General features: G+C 41.5%; 1 protein-coding gene across 20 annotated transcripts in view; it reads right to left on the bottom strand.

Annotated features, from left to right (window-relative positions):
- The window catches only part of svila (supervillin a), a 56,722-nt gene extending 39,989 nt beyond the window's left edge, over positions 1-16,733 (bottom strand). For 8 of the 20 annotated variants that reach the window (XM_079662320.1, XM_079662334.1, XM_079662337.1 and 5 more), the window contains exon 1: positions 276-1,004. In XM_079662320.1, the coding sequence (XP_079518446.1) occupies positions 276-333 (58 nt within the window). In that variant the 5' untranslated portion in view covers positions 334-1,004. Of the gene's footprint in view, positions 1-275; positions 1,006-9,017; positions 9,225-16,657 lie in introns of those variants that run through there. The other 12 variants (XM_079662333.1, XM_079662335.1, XM_079662338.1 and 9 more) reach the window with 6 other exon arrangements.
- Between the last annotated feature and the right edge of the window lie 3,212 nt (positions 16,734-19,945).

The following is a 19,945-nucleotide window of genomic DNA, read 5'->3' as shown; positions in this document are numbered from 1 at the left end:
TGACTACAAATAGCTTCTTCCCAAGAACAGCCCCCTGCAACGTTAGAGTCCCTTATCTCTTCTACGTAGTGTCCTTGGAGGCTACAGCTGCAGTGCAAGGACAGCTGTTACTGTAGGAAGCAGGACAGAGAGGAAGGGAGTCTGCAGTTTGTAGCCTGCCAACTTCTGTGTGTGGAGCTCAGATTCCCAGCTCCACAACCAGAGTAACCTGTCCCCAAGCTCTCAGCCTGAGCCTCAAGTCTTAGCCCCGAGCTGCAGAGCCCCAAGTCTCTTACCTTTGCTGCAAAACTTGACATGGGTCAGGTAATTCGAAATCCACGGGTTCCGGTACATGTTGGCAATAAATTCAGGGGGAGAGGGTTTAGTCAGGAAAGCAGGGAAGAAAGATGAAAAGAGACGCAGCTGCCTAAGAGGTGATACAGCAACAAAAGCAGTTGTTCAGTGCTCCGGGACAGTCAGAGAGGGAGACAGAGGGGAGTCAGGTAGCTTCAGAGAGAGGTAGAGGCGAGAGGGAGGGGAGACAGTAGATAGAGACGTCCCATCCAAAGTGTCTGCGCAAGTGAAGTTGGTCCTGGTAAGTGGTGAAGCTGCAGCTCTGCCTCTTCTGAGATCCTCTCTGGTTCCTCTAACTAACCACTAGGGCTAACCAGTGCCCACCACAACAACCTGCAGGCTGAAAGCTGCTCAGCAAAGGCTAAGCTCATTAGCCTGTGCAAGCAAATTAGGCTCCATCCCTTTCTGCAGACAGGAGCAAAGTGTCCTGCATGCTTCAGAATGATCCTGAAGAGGAAACGAGAATGCGTGTGATAGAGAGACGGAGATAGTTAGGAGTGTCCCAGGAGAGAGCTGCCTTCCCTTGGCTCACACACAGGAGCGGGATGCCAAATAAAACGGTGCATAGCCTCAGAAAAAGGAGGGGAGAGAGGAGAGCGCGCAGGCAGGGTGCATGAGAGTGGAAATGAAGTGCGCAGGGAAAGAGGAGAAAGTTAAAATGCCCTTCTCAGCCAGATGAGAAATTCCAGTCATCTCTCAGCGGGGTGAAAATAAAAGGAACAGCACGCAGAGCGAGAGAGAAAGAAAGGGGGAGAGGGATTGAAAGAGGAGGTGGGAGGGACAACGAGAGGGTAAGAAAGAGAGCAATAGTGAAACAAAGTCAGGAAGAAAAAGGCAGAGAGAGTGTGTAAACAGTAATAAGAGACACATAACACTAGTACTACTATTATGCCATACACTTTGGTCATTTTGAAAACAGCTAAATGGAGGAACAAGGTCAATAAAAATAGGTTGATTTATAGACCCCCACCCAGTACAATCAATTGCCCTTTTACCAAACTCATGAAAATGTTTGTGTGTCTCAAATCACGCATTAAAGGATATTCCCTGTGAGTCATGGTGTGTGTAAACTCATTTCCTTCTGTGATTATGCTGTAAATGAATGCCAAGAACAACACAAAAGCACCTGCACACACACACATCTCACCTATACATCAATGTGACGTAGACGTGCTTATCATTGTAGTGAGAGGGCGTTGCAGAGAGGCTGGCACAGAGCCCAGCGCTGCTTTTCAGAGGCTGGAAAACAGTGAGCAGTATCTTATCTTCCTGCTGCATACAGAGCAAAGGCTGTCATCGCCAATATGCACACATCAACATAAAGCAGACCTAGTGGATGGAAGCAGTCACAAAAGTCAGTGTCTCAATTGAGTGGTAGGTTGAAAAAGAATGGCAAGAAAGTCAGATGACGCCTGAGAATGCTATTTCTGTGCTGTGATTTTTATAGATCTCTGTGCCTTTCTTCCAACTTCTTGTTATGTAAGTCACGGTTTAAAAAAAACACCTTCATGGACCAGGTTTATCACATCATAAAATGCGTAAGATCACATAAATCTGTCCAGCCTCACCATCACAGGTGTGTCAAAATGCAGCCTGGCTGACTGGGGTGAGTAAACTTTAGAGGTGGGATGTTTGGATCTGTTTCTAAGATGAGCTCATCATGGCTGCATGTTTGTGAAGTCTGCACACATACATCACAAACATGCCAATGCACACTGGGGGCGGAGGGGGAGCTGCCTCCAACACTTAAACTGTGTTTTTTCAACAACAGCCTTCAGGGCTATGACAGACTGTAATTTATCAAACTTACTGCAAGACTGCCAGAAGATGATTAATAAGGTGATATATTAATGAAGTAAAGAAGATCTCTTGATAATTATTTCACCTTATCTGGAGGTGAATGTAAATGTATGTCATTTAAATGGAAAGCAATGGGCTAAAGAGGCTAGCACTAAACGAAAAAATAAGTATGTTTGTTTCGTTCAAATTGCAATCATTGCTCTGATATATGATTTCAGCATGATACAATTCCACTGCAAGACAATACAATGATCTAATTGAATTATCTCCCAGACCTACTTCATGTCTCGGTTCAGTCGCTTTCAGTCGGCACATCCAATGATCTTAGCTGCTACCAGCTTAAACACAAGCTTTTCAAAGCTTAAGGGTAAAGTATACTCATTACATGTCAGACAGTTCAAAAGCTTCAGACAGTATCATGATGTTGGACATGTGAACACTTACACATCGTAATTTGGTTTTACTAGTTGTCACACATTTTATTTATGAGTCGTCTCGCTGCTACCATTTTGTGTTTCTTCAAAACAAAGAAAGTCGATTTACATATGAAATTTGTTTCAGCTACATAAGTTATAATCCAAAATACGGTAACCATTCAACCAGGCAAACATGCTCTGTAAAGCACCCTTAACAAAAAAATGTGATCATATGCAAACCACCAACACAGGTCACACTTTGGGAATTTTCATCATCACCTCTACACCTTCCAACATCTGGCTGTCTGTATGTAATGTTTGTTTTTTTGACTCATCTGCTACATGGATGACATCAGACCTACAAAACCACCTGATGGTTTCTACCCTGTTATTAGCAATGATGTCTCTTTACTGCCAAGGATGGGCAAGACCTTGCATGTCGCTGCCATGATGCAACACTGCTCTTGTTCTCTAATCTATGTGATGGGTCGTAGACAGAAATATTGTCCCGACAGAAGAGTCATGCATTCAAACAAAGCCTACATGCTAAAAATGCACATATGCATTAACAATAAATTGATGTTGGCGTTCAGACCTTTTGTAGGTGTGCTGCAGCAGGTATGAGGAGTGTAAGCATTTATAGTGCTACATAAGCAGGAATGACTTTTGCTACACATCACGGACAAAGATTCAAACAGGAAGCCGCAATTTAAACAAACTGAGGTAAACCAGCTGAGTGTTGAATCCAAGAGCTAGCCTTGCTTTGGATTATGTAATTAAACCTAGGAGGTGCAGGTTTACATCTAATTATCCCTTAAGTGACCCTTACTTTGTTTAGAAACTGTGTGGGAACTCATTTAGGTTTGCTTCTGTATACATTTACATACATTCCATAAAACAGCTTAAAACGGTTACAGGAACGGCAGCTCAGAAACCAGAAACTGTATCAAAGTTCAATGAGAATGAAATAGTGGAGCCATTTTCTGCCACCAACTTGACAAAGTGGTGTGAAACAGATATGTGTCAGGATTGGAATACTATAGCCATTTAAATAGGTCTTTCTAGGAAACTAAACTGTAATCCATATAGGTTTTATAGTCAATTACAATACCAATAGTTTTGAAGTAACTGACAATTGACAATAACTTGATTTTCAAAGTATTGTTCTGATATTTTCATGACAAAACATACAGGTATTAACGCTTATCCAAGGCTTTTGTTCTAATCTGCCTCTGAAATGTTGCACTTAAACTCTACCCTAAAACAACTATAAAAAGCAAACATTTTTAGAAGAAAGGAGTGCATGTCTTTGTAGAAAGAAATGCAGCTAGTTGTAAATAGTTGAATATGTCTCAACGTTTAAGGTAAACTCAGTTATAGTATGTAAAGTGTCAATTAAGTGAGAGCATTACAAGGAGTCAAGTTATCAGTCCTACTGGAATTGGAAGCAATGCAAATCACTTTTAGTGTTATTGCTTAAAGGGGAACTATCGTGCAACATGCACTTTTGTACGTCTTTTATACATGAATATGTGTGTCCCCGGTGTGTTAGGGAACTCACCAAGAGTCAGAAAACACAACCCTCTCTTTTCCTCCATACCCAAATCTCTAAAAACGGGGCTGCAACGGATCTGATACAGACTGATACAGACAGCCACGGCCATTGCCGTTCGAAAGCGCTGGAGACGCTGTAGTACATATGCCAGGCCTCTAGGTGGCGCTGTAGTCTGTCCCAAAAGCAGAGAAGACGACTTCTCACAGATTCAGCCCTTGCAAAAACAGGGCTAAAAAAGAGCAAATAGAGCGAAATGAGGCATGGCTAAAATGCATGATCTGTTTGGTATTTTGAAAAAAAAACTTTGCAGACATGTTTTATATAGGTATGGCCCTCGAATATATTATTCGAATATAGCAAGATAGGTCCAGGTTAAAGCATGTTAAACTTGAGTTTCAAGTTTGAGCCCTGTTGGCAGTTTAGTTGATTAGGGTTAGAGCTGTCGACAGCATATCTTTCATCTGAATGATATGAGATGCAAGCTATCAAAATGCCAATCAATGCCTAAGGCGTGATCGCAACTGACATGTCATTTGTGTAATGATGAAAGCTGTAGTTAATGAGTAAGAGATACAATAATCTTAATTGGATCAATTCCAGCAAAGAAGCCTTTTAACTAACAAACAACTGCCAGTACAGTATTAAACAGCAACAAGATGCCAGGCAGGTTTTGTTTAATGTCATAACAACAGAGCCACACCTCTCAACTAATCATCCCCCCAGATGTTCAGTCAGCTAGAAATTCAGAATGGATGCTTTTTCAGCCTGGACAAGCTCACATGTGCAGCCAGTCAGTGGGTCATTATTAGATAAGTACTTCCAGGCAGTCCATGTTTGCACTTAAAATGACCTCTAGCACGCAGAGGTATCCAAACAGGTCTGCTATAGGAAAGAATTGCTTATTGGCTGCTTCACCTCCACATAGGCATGCGTTGGGATCTTTCCAAGCCATCTTAGCAATAAAGAATTTATGGCGTCCCCTAAGAAAATATATTTGCCTTGTCTGGTGAGAGAGTGGCGCTGGGATCCAAAGTGCAGTGCCATAAATTCAAGATGGAGAGGAGGGGTGGTAGGGAATGAAAGGTAAAGATATTCACATGCACACTCCAAGGAAGTTGGAAGGTGGAGGCTAAAACTCTATTTGCAATGTTGTTGGATTTCTTTTACCGGGCATGTTGGCTTTGCAGCATTAAGCTTTAGTTCATATAAATGTCATCATAGATAGATACATCAAGACAACTGACCTTTTTTGGCAATTGTACAGTGTATTAACACCCAAAAACACACACACCTCAGCATAGCATTCCCAAAATAAAACAGATAAGAGGTCTTAAGTATGGGACTCAGTGACTCCAAGTGGAGTGCTCCAAAAAGGCCAGTGATGTGTGCCTCGAGGCCTATCACAGAACTTACATTTGGCCCTGGGCATCAGCTAAATCTCAGTTAGAACAATGGAAAGATAAAAGTAGTTTCCTTAGCCAAGAAACTTTTGTCTATTCTTTACAAAGAATCCGTGGAGCATAATTGGGGTTATTTTAGAAAAATATATCATAATAATACTCATAGGACTAACTACATCTACATTAAATAACATTAGTTTTCGTTTTGTACAGAATTCTTGTTGTAAAACAAGTAAGCTAAAAACATTAAAAAGCATATGTTCAGTGTAAAAATAAAATGGCTTTGACAGGCGTATATAACATCTAAGGGAAACTAAGAATGAATCAAATAAAAAACAACCATGACACCATTGTATTTAGATGCTTAGAGTTAACAGTTAAAACTATGGCATAATATTTTCTATTATTATCAATATTATCAAAAAATAATATAAAATAAAATATTAATTAATATATATATATATAATTAAGTACAGTATAGTAGTATACTTCCTAATATAATATATAAAGCAGACCTAGTGGATGGAAGCAGTCACAAAAGTCAGTGTCTCAATTGAGTGTTAGGTTGAAAAAGAATGGCAAGAATAGCATATTTATAATATATATATATATATATATATATATATTATATTATATTAATATTTGTCCTCCAGTGTCATTTTTTTAGGTGTAAACTATAACAAATGCCCGCAGAATGTTCTGCATCTCCGCCACAGCGGCTCGTGTCAGAGCTCAAGTCTGATGTGAACAGCAAGGGCAAAGACCCTAGTTCAAAGTCCTTTGTGCTATTAGTGGCCCATCACAAATTACTTCTAATTAGATTTTGAACTGGGACTGGTGGGTTTAAAATAAAGGAAAATCTGTCATGGAGGTGTAAATATGCACTTAAGACCAACCACGTGAGACTACAAGGACTAAGCCTCCCGCTACATAAAGCCTGGAGATGGTCCATGTTGGTCTGTAAACAAGGACACTTTAGCCTCGTCTGGCTGAGGCACACTGATGGACAGGGATTACGCTACAGGACACAGTCACACAAGTGTCTCAACAAGTGCAAATTATGCCTCTAATTACTTTCTGGTTAAAACTTAATGTGTCACTTCTATCACAGTACATTTGGTTGTGGTTATGGGCTGTTGATTTGCAAGGTCGGAATGACCTGCTGGTAAAACACTCTGCAAACTACATGTACTCCAATGACAGAATCTCCAGTGACAAAATCTCCAATGACAGAATCTCCAATGAAAGAATCTGTCCTGGGTTTATGATGTCATGTGTGTCAATTACTTTGTCATAATTGAATTTAAAGTTGCAATAATCAGTCACTATTGCTAAACCAAACAGTAGCCACAACATGTTAGCAACAAGCTTGTGAATGGTGGAATATTTAGCAGATAAAGAGCCCAGATAAATCCCTGAAGGGCAAAGCAGAATTGGACTTCCATTAGTCAAGTGACATTTTTTTATTCATGCTCATGTGGCTATTTACCAACTTTTTGTGTGAACGCAACTCTTTGTTATTAACTTTAAGCTTGCCCCAATTTGTTAAAAAATATATGTATACTGCTTAGGCACACTACATTTGTTCAGGAGTGTGCCCAGAAGCACAAAATGAAATGAAATACAGTTCCACAAAGTTCTGAAGAACTGCCTTAAGGACCTGCAGGTATTTATTTGTACCAATCATATGACCACAAACCACACAGTAAATATTGGACCCTTAGGGCTTTTGGACTGACCTAGCTTGTCCCAGCATTGTTGGTTCGACAAAACTACATTTTGAAGACATGACCTGTAACATTGTTATGAGTAATCCCAACAATGCACATCCAAAGTAAATATAAAAGACATCAGGTCACTAGCAAATCTTGAACTGCAGTATGTAGCTACGTAATAAAAGGAAAGTCTGAAAAAAATTTATATAAACAGATTTTTTAAGTCTACAAAATAGCTAACTGAGTTTAGACTCACTGTGCACGGCCAGCTATGGGAACAGACAGACATAAGACTTTTTTGGTTTACTTTTCTAAGGCTTTTAATATGCCCACCCTGAGTTAAGTCACCCCTGGCTGTTGACAGGGAGACGTGCAAGCTAAAAAAAAAAAAGGGCTATGAACAGCAGTATGAGACATGTTCAGTCATGGTGCTTCTGTCAGTATGAAATAAATCCACATAAAAAGGCTCAACTGTTGTCTGATAAGGCTGCAAACACACTGCTGTAGGTCTTTCTCATATTTGACAAGAGCTGCTCCTTGTAAACTGACATATCTTGACGGAAGAATAAGCCATCAGAGGCCAGAACTCACCAAAAGGAAAAACACTCTCCAAATGATTACCTGGACCCAGACACAACACCAACACATCAATACTGTGAAACATGAACACAGTGCACTTCCTCTCAAAGTAACAGATCTGTTGCTTTGGATCTGAGCCAGTCATATCACAGTGATTTCCCCTACGACAGTCTGACACCTTGAACAAACAGCTGAGAAAAGTGACAGTGACACAGCCACAGAGGCAGTCTCACAATGACAATGTGTAACAGCAGACAGCCAAAACATCAGCTTTTCTACTCACCTCCTTCCACGTTTGGAAATCAGATCAGGCCTCAGCCAATTAAGTAAGTGTGAAGTAGGGCTCATGTATATTTGGAGCAGATGGTAAAAATAACCCTATCGCTCAGGGATCATGACTTAATGATGCATACAAGAGCAAATGCATTAATCTTGAGATATTATAACACTTATTCTGGGGATTATAGACCGTTTTGGTGTTTTTAAACTAACAAATAATCAATGACATGTTTTGAAATTGCCAGTGATGGCTAAATTATAACATTCATATTAACATCATTTCAATTGTTGTGAGTTAAAAATAGTACTAAAAGGCCGTCATGAGCAATGACAGAGCTTCAATCATTGGAAAAGCTTTTGTAAAATGTTTGGTGTGTGTTGCCCTGTTAGGCAGTACTCTATTTCTGTCTTTGTCCTGACAGAGTGAGAGCAGGTGCAGCACAATGAACAACTGTAGTCTCAGCAGCCAGACTCCCCCCTTTGAGTGACTCACACATGGAGCAGCTCAGTAGCCCCAACATTTAAATCTTACTTAACTAATCATTTAATTGAGGGATTCATCCAGGCTCGACAGAGCTGAACATTTAATGAGTTATTGACACAAGACGAGTTTGCTGGACTTTGTTTTTGAGCTGGGTGACAATGCAGGATCCAGCATGGATTTGAAAGTGTCATTGGAAACGGTTAACTGAACCAGACTGTAAACCATTATCATAATACAGAATGGATTTTGCTGGAAACCCATACTTTAAAAAACATTTTCATAACGTTAGGAAACAACCTGTATTAGCATCAATCTCAAAATGACTGAACATTTCATCTGAGTGGTATGACCATACAAAAGGTATATTGAAGCTCGGTATTCCAACGAATAAAGTCATTCAACAACACCGATGAACAACCAAAACATGTAGTCAGTCATCACATGAAAGCTACATACCTTCTATATATAGGGTATCTTCTCAGAGAGCCATTGAGTCTTAGAGTTGAAGTGTTTCAGGTGGTTACACCAAGACGTGAGCTAAAAGTCGTTCCTCTTTTGTCCAGAGTCTACTGGTCCCAGTCACTGAGAAGGTCAGAGCCCTGGAGGCTTGCGGGACATGACCGGACTACTGGGACATAAAGATAGACTGGTCCACAGGCCCTGCCAGCAAACACCCACAACCCTACACCCACTTTCTATCTACAACCCTCCTTTAGGGGCGCATGTGTTGTGGCCAGTTCCACATCAGGCATGAACTCTAGGGGTGGGAGGGGGGGGTCGGTGAGTTGGTGTTGGTAAATTTAGAACGGTGCTTTCCCACTACATCAGTGCCGGGTCAGATCAATCAAATGACTAAAGTGACAAGTGGTGTCATGAGGCCATTTAGTCAATTGGAAAGATAAGATAAAGAAAGATGGCATTACATTTAAGTTACATTCAAAAGCTATACATGATTGAAATACATAAGCCACTAGGGAATACTAGTTAGTCTCAGCTCAGTTAGTCTTCCTCAGCTTGATTAATGCCCACCATTTTCAAACTCCACGCATCCAGTCGGTAACACAGGCTTTATGTTAACCATTTTAGACTCAAAGGCTCAACTGAAATTACACTTATGACATACACTGGGTCGACCTTTGCCACATCAGTGAGTTGTATCAACTTTTGTCTTGTTAGTAACTGATGACTTGGAGCTCATTGGTCAAGGTCTCAAAACAGGAAGTAGCACCAAAGATTAATCGAGACATTAACAAAAAAAAGCGATGGTTCAGTGTTGTTAAAATCACGTCCACTGTTTCCCACAGTGGACATCAAACAAGACTTAGTGCTAAAAAAGTGACATTAAACACTCAAACAGGAGGTTGAACAAGCAGATAAACTCCTCATTCATCGGGCTGTTTACACATTTGAGGTTCAAAAATCACAGTGAAGGACAACAGCGGACAGATGGAGAGGAAGGAAAAGGAATCAAACACACAAAGACCCAAAGATAAGGACAGGGCTCCGTTTCAGCTGGCCACCGAACAAAGGACAGACTGGGCAAAGGAGAGGACGCTGGGACACAGCCAGTCAGAGGGAAAAGGGGCGAGGGGGAAATAAAAGATGAGGCAGAGTTGTAATGTGTAATGTTTGTTATTGTGGATGTAAGCCATCAAACAGTATTGCTACAAATAAATTAGAATTGGCGTGCACTCACTAAGATTAGGGACAATCACTGTCTTCCAGTTTGGCTTTAAGCGACAAAGCAAAGAGCACCATCTAGTGTTGACAACAAGGAACAACCACAATGGCATTAGTGGCTTCTGGTCTTTTTTGTTGGCTTTTCAAGTCCTAAAACCGCATTTCATATTTCAAGATATAGCACCAACTGATTTGATTATGGTTGTGTGAATAGGTAAACCCTAAATTATTCATTTCAGCTGGTTAAGGAAACCTGTCTGGGCACTGAGCCATGCTGTCAAGTTCTTCAGCAGGTTCTTTATACTTTGAACAAGCTTAGAAAGCAACGGGGTTCAGCCACTACAGAGCTAATTAGAAGTGGAGAAAAATGTGTTCTTCTTAAGCCAGCAGCGCAATTTCAGAGCAAATGTGATTTCAATTTAGCCCCTTGTTAGGCAAGAGCTGAACGTTGATTGTTAACATGCCCCGACCACACTGAACTGTCAGCACAACACAGAAAGCTGAGGGCAAAGAACTCTCCTCCTGTTTTCCCATAAACAGTTGCAGATAGACCACAACAATGCCCTGGGATGCAGAAAAACTGGAAATATGCAATCTATTAAACACTCTCCCCTTCTTCACTGCCACGCTTTGAAGAGGGTCGGCCATGCAGGCAACACACACTCAGCAGATTTGGTTGAAAAGAACACTCTGTAAAACAAGAAGAGCCTTCACACCCATGAACCTGGGCATGGAGGACTCCTGAGACAGAACAGAGCAGACTGGGACTAGTCAGGCCTGAAACCTTCTAGCAGCATGAAACGCTTTTCACTTGGAGCACTGAGTGTGAACCATAAGCGCCAACTGAAAAAAAAAAAAAAAGTGTGGAATACATAGAACACCACAAGAACAGGTTGGAATGAGATGGACACATACTATTTTTAAACTATATTATAATATTAAAACGTTATTACCATTGTGATTTTTTTCAAACAGTTTATGGTTATTCTGTATCAAGGTATTTCAGGATCAATAGCAATGGTGGATTTATAGGTACGCTTTCAGGTGAAGGAGCATCATACCTAGTGCATCATAAACATCCAAAAGCCAATATGGCACATGTGTAGAAGCAATGTTGAATATATAATAACAAGTATGAATAAACTTCACTGCTTATTCCTAAAATAAAATACCATAATTGCTTATTCTTATTAAAAGGCTACTTACAAAAGTCTATCAGGGTAAACAGCAGAAGAAAAAACTATGTACTTCAGAAACCTTCAATTTGTGAGTAGCTTTCAATAATAAAAGCCTCTAACAGAAAATAGCTTTCCTATTTCACTTTTATAATCACATCTTTAGTGGAGTAGCAATTGACACCGAACAAGTAATAACCTCTTACACCCATTAGTAGCCCAACAAAAATCAATTCAACCAAGCTGTGCTCTCCCAGACTGCATGGTAGGCATCCAGATGTGCCACTGTGGTTTCCATCAAAGCCTCTGCCTCTTACTAAGCTCTCTGCAAATTCCTCTTCCCACATCTGAAGCAGGGCACATCATGCCCACATGCAAGGCAGTAGGAAAGTTTACCCATGGGCACCTTTAAGTAGAGCACACAAGATTTCAAGTTGTCACACTGCAGCCACAAATAGACTGCACAAGAGCAGATAAGAGCCTCAGAAAGGGAAGATAAAATTGGTTAGTGGGTGAAAGAAAGGGAGGACAATACAAGCGGAATAAAAGACTGTAAATGCATGAGAAAATCAAAGGAGTGAAGAGAAGGAAAAGGTCAAAATAAGCTATGGATAACACCAATAACAGCACAAGGGGACAGATGTAGGGAGTAGGGGGGCAGGAGCCATCAGCCTTTCCAGTCTTCACTATCTACTTCACCTCAAACATCCTAAAATGCCATAACCTACATGTCTACTCAGCAACAGCGAAATTGCAGTAACACAAACCAGACCCCTTTATTCCTCAAAGACTTCCACCCAGGCTTCCCACAGATGAATAGGCTCTCAAAGCCCATTAATGAGCAGATACATCCACCGCGGAGAGCAAAGACAGCAATCATACAGCTGAAATAGGACGGAGGTATAAGATGATGGACCAGGGACTGTACCTTTCATAGCTCCTCGGCTTCCTGTCGCTATTTGCGGAAATAGAATATCTCCAGTTAAAGTCAGAATCCACAGTCAAAAAAGAGATAGCAAAGAGAAGACGACGAGAGAGAAAGAGTGGGACTGCCAGAGGGTACGGACTGAAAAGGCTAGCAGTCACATGACCAGATTGGAAGTTACTGGCGGCTCACCAGTAACCACGGCCCATAAAACCAAGGGGTGGGTTTGGTGGTGACACTACAGTTGGCCTGTTAAGGCAGGAACCAGTTAGAGTGAACCTGGTATATGGTGGTGGGTCACCAGGATCCAAGCCAACGGTTATCACTCAGAGACGTACACCCAGAGTGTGTCTAACAGCCCTAACGGACATTGTGACAGCGATGAATAGAAACTAGGATTTGTCCTAATGAGGGTGAGGCGGTGGGAGGATGTTTGAAGTCACTCCGCAGAGATAGAAGGGGGAGGAATGTCTTTTATTCCTTTCCAGCGACTCTGATGATTCAAACAGAGGGACAGTAAACTAGAAAAAGCAACGGAGGGAACAACTTTCCCACATGGCTGAAAACCAACGGTCGTACTGTAACTGACGATCGCAGACACAAACATTATTCCAGTTCCTGCAGGAGATAAGCGAGTGTGCTGCATTGCTCCCTCTGACAGTTTGAGAGATAGTTTCCCTCCAGGTCAAAGGTTACACACACCAAATGGGTGCTGTACTATACATCAGACTTCAAGGCTGCAAAAAGCAACTGAATACATTTTATTTCAAAATGCAAACAACAGTTGATATGCACTCATAGAAAATGCCGATGCTACTACGGCTTACAGTTAATAATAATCACGTTTTTTTCTATCCTCAAGACAAAATGACCCGATGCAACTATTTAAATGTCTGATAAGAGTCTGCCTTCAATTTCATAATTATGTGCAATACACACGGAAGCTGCATTATACCAATAGCTAAAACATGGCATTCGTTTGGTGTTCATGGCGGCACAATAATATATTACAGAATGTTTACGAAAGCTTTTTTGATGTTATCATCCTTGAGTGAAAACAGAGTTGATGAGACGAGAATTTGGGCAAGAAAACAAAAATAATGAGCTAAAAAAAGCTCCAAAGTTCTGTACAGCTAAGGGGAATTGTTATCATTAATGGCTGTGCCAGCTGATATCTCATAACTAAATGTTGACCAGATGTTGCAGCAAAGAACCATGAGAAAACTTATAAGAGCATTTCAGAAGAAGTGATTATTGTAAGCAGTTTACAGTCTCAAGTGAACAACTGTCCCAAGGGGAGAGAAGCCCAAGGTAAACCATTCAGGAGCAGACGGAGAGAAATGTGGCCGAAACAATCAAAAGATTGCCCAAGTTTTTACAAACTTAGCTTTTTCAGAACATTGGGAGATTTGTATCGTCATGTTTATTTATGATACAGAGTCTAATCAGCCTTTGACATGAGTCCTTGCAGCTGTGAATGCTGCTTGTGTAATAGTCCTGGACACGGTATGATCACACACTCCTGCCTTCCAGGCATTCTGTATGAACGCTTGACTATAAAAGGCAGCTCGTGGCTCCAGCATGGCATCGGACCAGGGACAATGATGGGCAGCACCAGGTGTAGGTGTGTGTTCGTATGCGTCTGTCAACTCAACACAGTCACCTCGACTCCAGCACTTCACAATGACTCCTCTTTCACTCATCACCCACCTCTGATCGGTGAGCACAATCACTGGCTAGACCTAAGGGGGATAAACAGCACCTGGAACAACCTGATAGCATCGAGCATCATTACTTCACACCCTCAATGCATCAGGGTTTGTTATTGGGATTACACATGGGTGAAACTGATATTTTTGCTGGATGATTAAACCCATGTGGAGTGCTAAGTGGGTGAGGTTTCTCTTCCCAGAACAGGAAAAATAATATGTCAATCAGATGTGACTAAGCAAACTGAATTTCACAAATGTGTTATACTAACAACAGGACGAACCTATTTAGAACCTTGATTTGAATCAGTTTTGCCATCATTGTAAACGTCCAGTTTCCACATTACTCATGTCCATCTCATTCTGACAGTATTTAATGATGTAAAAAGTTTTGAGCAAGTCACAGGGCTGGTGAGTCAATAACAGCGTTACTGTAAGTAACGTCTTGAAAGATACAATGTACAAACAATTGAGCTTTAAAGACGTCATTTTTTGTAATAATTAAAAGGCAATCCTAATAAGTATATGGGTATATTTATTCTGTTATTCAGATGTCCTGAGATCACATAAAACTGAACTGAATTTGGTTTTACCTGGGGCGAACCAAAGAGTGAACAGACTTGAAGATTAAAAATAAGCAAGAGGTGTTTTCAATAACTTCAAAAGTGTTGGATAAGGTTGGAAAAATTGAAGGTCACTGGACACCAATGGTAACAACAACAACAACAACAACAAGAGAATGAGGAACATGTCAATCAAACAACATTCTTAACACTCACACACATTCCTGAGGAGTATTCTTGTTTAAATAAGTGATATTCCCTTTGGGAGTTTAGAGTCTAGGGCCTCTAACCCAGCACCTCTTTTCTTTCATAAATGCCATCATATAAGAAAATACTAATATAATCTAGTATGGCTGCTTTGTGTCTGAAGTAGAAATAAACATGTTTATCAGGGTCACTGCTAAAGTCACACTGCACTCTAGCCCTTACTCACTGACAAAATAAGGCCACTAAAGCCTCTGTGTATGTGTGTATGTGCACGTGAGTGTTCTTGGGAAAGCGCCGCCTATTGTGTCAACAGCTGCTGAGGTCTTATATCTCTAGCTTCTAGAAAGACTCACAGCAGAACGTTTGTATATCAATGGCAGTGAGGGTGTTGCATTATTAATGTAAATGAATGTGTGCCTACATCACTACTTCTGCTCTTGGACAGCAGATACAAGCCCAAATTGGTCATACAGAAGCACAGATGCTCAATACACCTACACCAAGTCTGACATAACCCCAGCAACAATGCTAGGTTTTAGATGAGATAATACACTATAAAAGGTGATGGGCTAATGTTAGTTTGAATCATCCAGGTATTCATGGAGACAAGAAAGAATGTAAGGTCTGCAGTGTGGGGGCGGGGATCTGTGTTCTGTGTGTGTAGAGCTGTCCTCAGCACAGGCGGAGGGAGAGAGTAGACCAGCCATTGACCAACAGTCAAATCAAAGGTTGCTGGGCTCTAGATAAAAACAACCAGACCTTTAGAAAACTGGGAGATAAATATGAAGGTATGTTGTATTCCTTGCTTATATGTTTAGTTTTATACTATTTCATGGCTCAGATTGAATGTTTTACTTAGTTATTGTACTTTGTTCAATACATATTCAATGAGCACTGTATGAGGGAGCCTGAGATCTAAGATGGTCATTGTCAAACTACTGATTCTACATGACTGTAAAGAACATCAAATGTGTTTAGTTTATTCCACTGGATTCTTCTGACAGTTATAGTTACTAGTTTCCTTGCAGATTAAGAATTGACCCAAAAGAGAAAAAATGTTTAGAGAGAACACAGTTAAAGATCAAACCATTGGATTCTACTTTTTCTCTCAACCCTCTTCACAATTTAACGATTATGTGTCTATACAAAACTGTTAAACTGTTTATTTAAAGCCTTCACAAAAAGCTATTTTGAGCATTGTATGTCAATAATCCGACCAACAGATTGTTAATGCATTTGGCAATCACAATGGAGGTCATTAGGACAGCAAAAACATGTTGAACAGCCAACAACAGTCAAATACAAATGCAGATATAGAAAATAATTTCAGATTTTTGGCTGTTTAAAGAAACAATGAATCTGGAATTTATACAGTATGTATAAAACCATTTAAATGACTGATGATCCAAAAAAAAAACTAAAATTAACTTTAAGTAAACATTTGCGAAAGTAATCCAACTAAAACCACACTAAGAAGTCCAAAACAACTAAAACTATAATAAAAATACAGAGGACACGCTTGAACCATGGAAAGTAGTAAAAGGTTTGGCAATGTTAATACAGCTAGGGTCTGTTGTTCATTCACATCCTCAAAGCAACATATGATGTCATTGACAAATGGATACCCCTGACTGGTGGAAGCGAACCAGAAAAACAGTTCAGCTCATGTCGCGCTGACCCCAGGACAGGGAAAGACTGATACCCCCTTTCTACTGGGATCAAGGGGCCGTGCTGCTCAGTAATGTGCACGTCCTCGTCTGCAGGTCATGTGTCTTTTATCTCGTTAAACTTTCAGAAACATGTTTTTATGAGAGGATCAAATAACCAGCTGACGTACTTACAAGATGACCATTGGGACAGAAGCGTGCAACTTTCTCCCTTCAGTGTCCGGACCTCTGAACGCCACTTGCTCCTGAAAACAAATGATTGACTTAGTCATTACAGTGTTTCAATTGTATATTAAATCTTTGATAGAGTTTCCTTTTGGCCCCTAAATAGTGCAACACCTGCGAGAAATGAGTAGACAATCAAAATCAAGTTGCACCCATATATTTCCTTAAAGACAACTTGATTTTGATTGTCTACTCATCAACAAAACTCTCTTAACATCCGACTTTATCAATACAAATTACAAAGGTGTTAGATGAGAAGACAAACTCCAATATTCTGTAACAAACAGTGGCGGCGCTAGGGGGTGGCTACTTGGGCTCAAGCCCCGGATGTTTTCTGAAAAGCCCTGGATGTTTCACTTAAAAAAAAATATATATATATATATATATATATATACAGTGGGGCAAAAAAGTATTTAGTCAGCTACCAATTGTGCAAGTTCTCCCACTTAAAAAGATGAGAGGCCTGTAATTTTCATCCTAGGTATACCTCAACTATGAGAGACAAAATGAGAAAAAAAAAAATCCAGAAAATCACATTGTGTTATTTTTAAAGATTTTATTTGCAAATTATGGTGGAAAATAAGTATTTGGTCAATAACAAAAGTTCATCTCAATACTTTGTTATATACCCTTTGTTGGCAATGACAGAGGTCAAACGTTTTCTGTAAGTCTTCACAAGGTTTTCACACACTGTTGCTGGTATTTTGGCCCATTCCTCCATGCAGATCTCCTCTAGAGCAGTGATGTTTTGGGGCTGTCGCTGGGCAACACAGACTTCAACTCCCTCCAAAGATTTTCTATGGGGTTGAGATCTGGAGACTGGCTAGGCCACTCCAGGACCTTGAAATGCTTCTTACGAAGCCACTCCTTCGTTGCCCGGGCGGTGTGTTTGGGATCATCCAAAACACGTCTAGTTGAGTTTTTACCAAAAAGTTCTATTTTGGTTTCATCTGACCATATGACATTCTCCCAATCCTCTTCTGGGTCATCTAAATGCTCTCTAGCAAACTTCAGACGGGCCTGGACATGTACTGGCTTAAGCAGGGGGACACGTCTGGCACTGCAGGATTTGAGTCCCTGGCGGCGTAGTGTGTTACTGATGGTAGCCTTTGTTACTTTGGTCCCAGCTCTCTGCAGGTCATTGAATAGGTCCCCCCGGGTGGTTCTGGGATTTTTGCTCACCGTTCTTGTGATCATCTTGACCCCACGGGGTGAGATCTTGCGTGGAGCCCCAGATCGAGGGAGATTATCAGTGGTCTTGTATGTCTTCCATTTTCTTATAATTGCTCCCACAGTTGATTTCTTCACACCAAGCTGCTTACCTATTGCAGATTCAGTCTTCCCAGCCTGGTGCAGGTCTACAATTTTGTTTCTGGTGTCCTTTGACAGCTCTTTGGTCTTGGCCATAGTGGAGTTTGGAGTGTGACTGTTTGAGGTTGTGGACAGGTGTATTTTATACTGATAACAAGTTCAAACAGGTGCCATTAATACAGTTAAGTGGAGGACAGAGGAAGCTCTTAAAGAAGTTACAGGTCTGTGAGAGCCAGAAATCTTGTTTGTTTGTTATTGACCAAATACTTATTTTCCATCATAATTTGCAAATAAATTCTTTAAAAATCAGACGATGTGATTTTCTGGATTTTTTTTTCTCATTTTGTCTCTCATAGTTGAGGTATACCTAGGATGAAAATTACAGGCCTCTCTCGTCTTTTTAAGTGGGAGAACTTGCACAATTGGTGGCTGACTAAATACTTTTTTGCCCCACTGTGTGTGTGTGTGTGTATATACACACACACACACACAGTTGCAAGAAAAAGTGAACCCTTTGGAACTACCTGGATTTCTGCATAAATTGCTCATAAAATGTGTTCTGATCTTCCTCTAAGTCACAACAAAAGATAAACACAGTCTGCTTAAGCTAAAACCACACAAACAATATGTTTTTATGTTTTTATTGAACACACCATGTAAACATTCACAGTGCAGGGTGGAAAAAGTATGTGAACCCTTGTATTTAATAACTGGTTGACCCTCCTTTGGCAGCAATAACCTCAACCAAAAGTTTCCATCCATCCATCCATCCATCTTCTCCCGCTTATCCGTGGTCGGGTCGCGGAGGTAGCAGTTCCAGCAGAGAGCCCCAAACTTTCTTTTCCCTGGCCACATCAACCAGCCTCTGACTGGGGGATCCCAAGGCGCTCCCAGGCCAGAGAAGAGATATAATCCCTCCATCTGGTTCTAGGTCTACCCCTTGGTCTCTTCCCAGCTGGACGTGCCTGGAACACCTCCCTAGGGAGGGCGCCCAGGTGGCATCCTAACTAGGTGCCCGAACCACCTCAACTGGCTCCTTTCGACGCGAAGGAGGAGCGGTTCAACTCCGAGTCCCTCCCGGATGACCGAACTTCTCACCTTATCCCTAAGGGAGACACCAGCCACCCTGCGGAGAAAACCCATCTCGGCCGCTTGTACCCGCGATCTCGTTCTTTCGGTCATGACCCATCCTTCATGACCATAGGTGAGGGTAGGAACGAAAATGGCCCGGTAGACAGAGAGCTTTGCCTTCTGGCTCAGCTCCCTTTTCGTCACATCGGTGCGGTAAAGAGACTGCAGTACCCGCTCCCGCTGCTCCGATTCTCCGACCCATCTCACGCTCCATTGTTCCCTCACTCGAGAACAAGACCCCGAGATACTTGAACTCCTTCACTTGGGGTAAGGACTCATTCCCTACTTGGAGTGGACAGTCCATCGGTTTCCTGCTGAGAACCATGGCCTCAGATTGGAGGTGCTGATCCTCATCCCAGCCGCTTCACACTCGGTTGCGAACGATCCAGTGAGTGCTGAAGGTCGCAGACCGATGAAGCCATCAGAACCACATCATCTGCAAAAAGCAGTGGTGCAATCCTTAGTCCACCGAACTGCAGACCCCCTCCCCCACGACTACGCCTCGAAATCCGATCCATGTATATTACAAACAGGATTGGTGACAAAGCGCAGCCCTGGCGGAGGCCAACCCTCACCTGAAATGGGTCCGACTTACTGCGAGGACCCGGACACAGCTCTCGCTTTGGGAGTACAGAGATTGGATGGCCATGAGTAGAGACCCCCTCACCCCATACTCCCGCAGCACCTCCCACAGTGACTCCCTGGGAACCCGGTCATACGCCTTCTCCAAGTCTTACAAAACACATGTAGACTGGATAAGCATACTCCCAGGCCCCCTCCAGGATCCTTGC

The sequence above is a fragment of the Notothenia rossii genome (assembly GCF_949606895.1).
Source record: "Notothenia rossii genome assembly, chromosome: 12".
NCBI classification, from domain to species: domain Eukaryota; kingdom Metazoa; phylum Chordata; class Actinopteri; order Perciformes; family Nototheniidae; genus Notothenia; species Notothenia rossii.
This window is presented reverse-complemented; position numbering and strand designations above follow the sequence as displayed.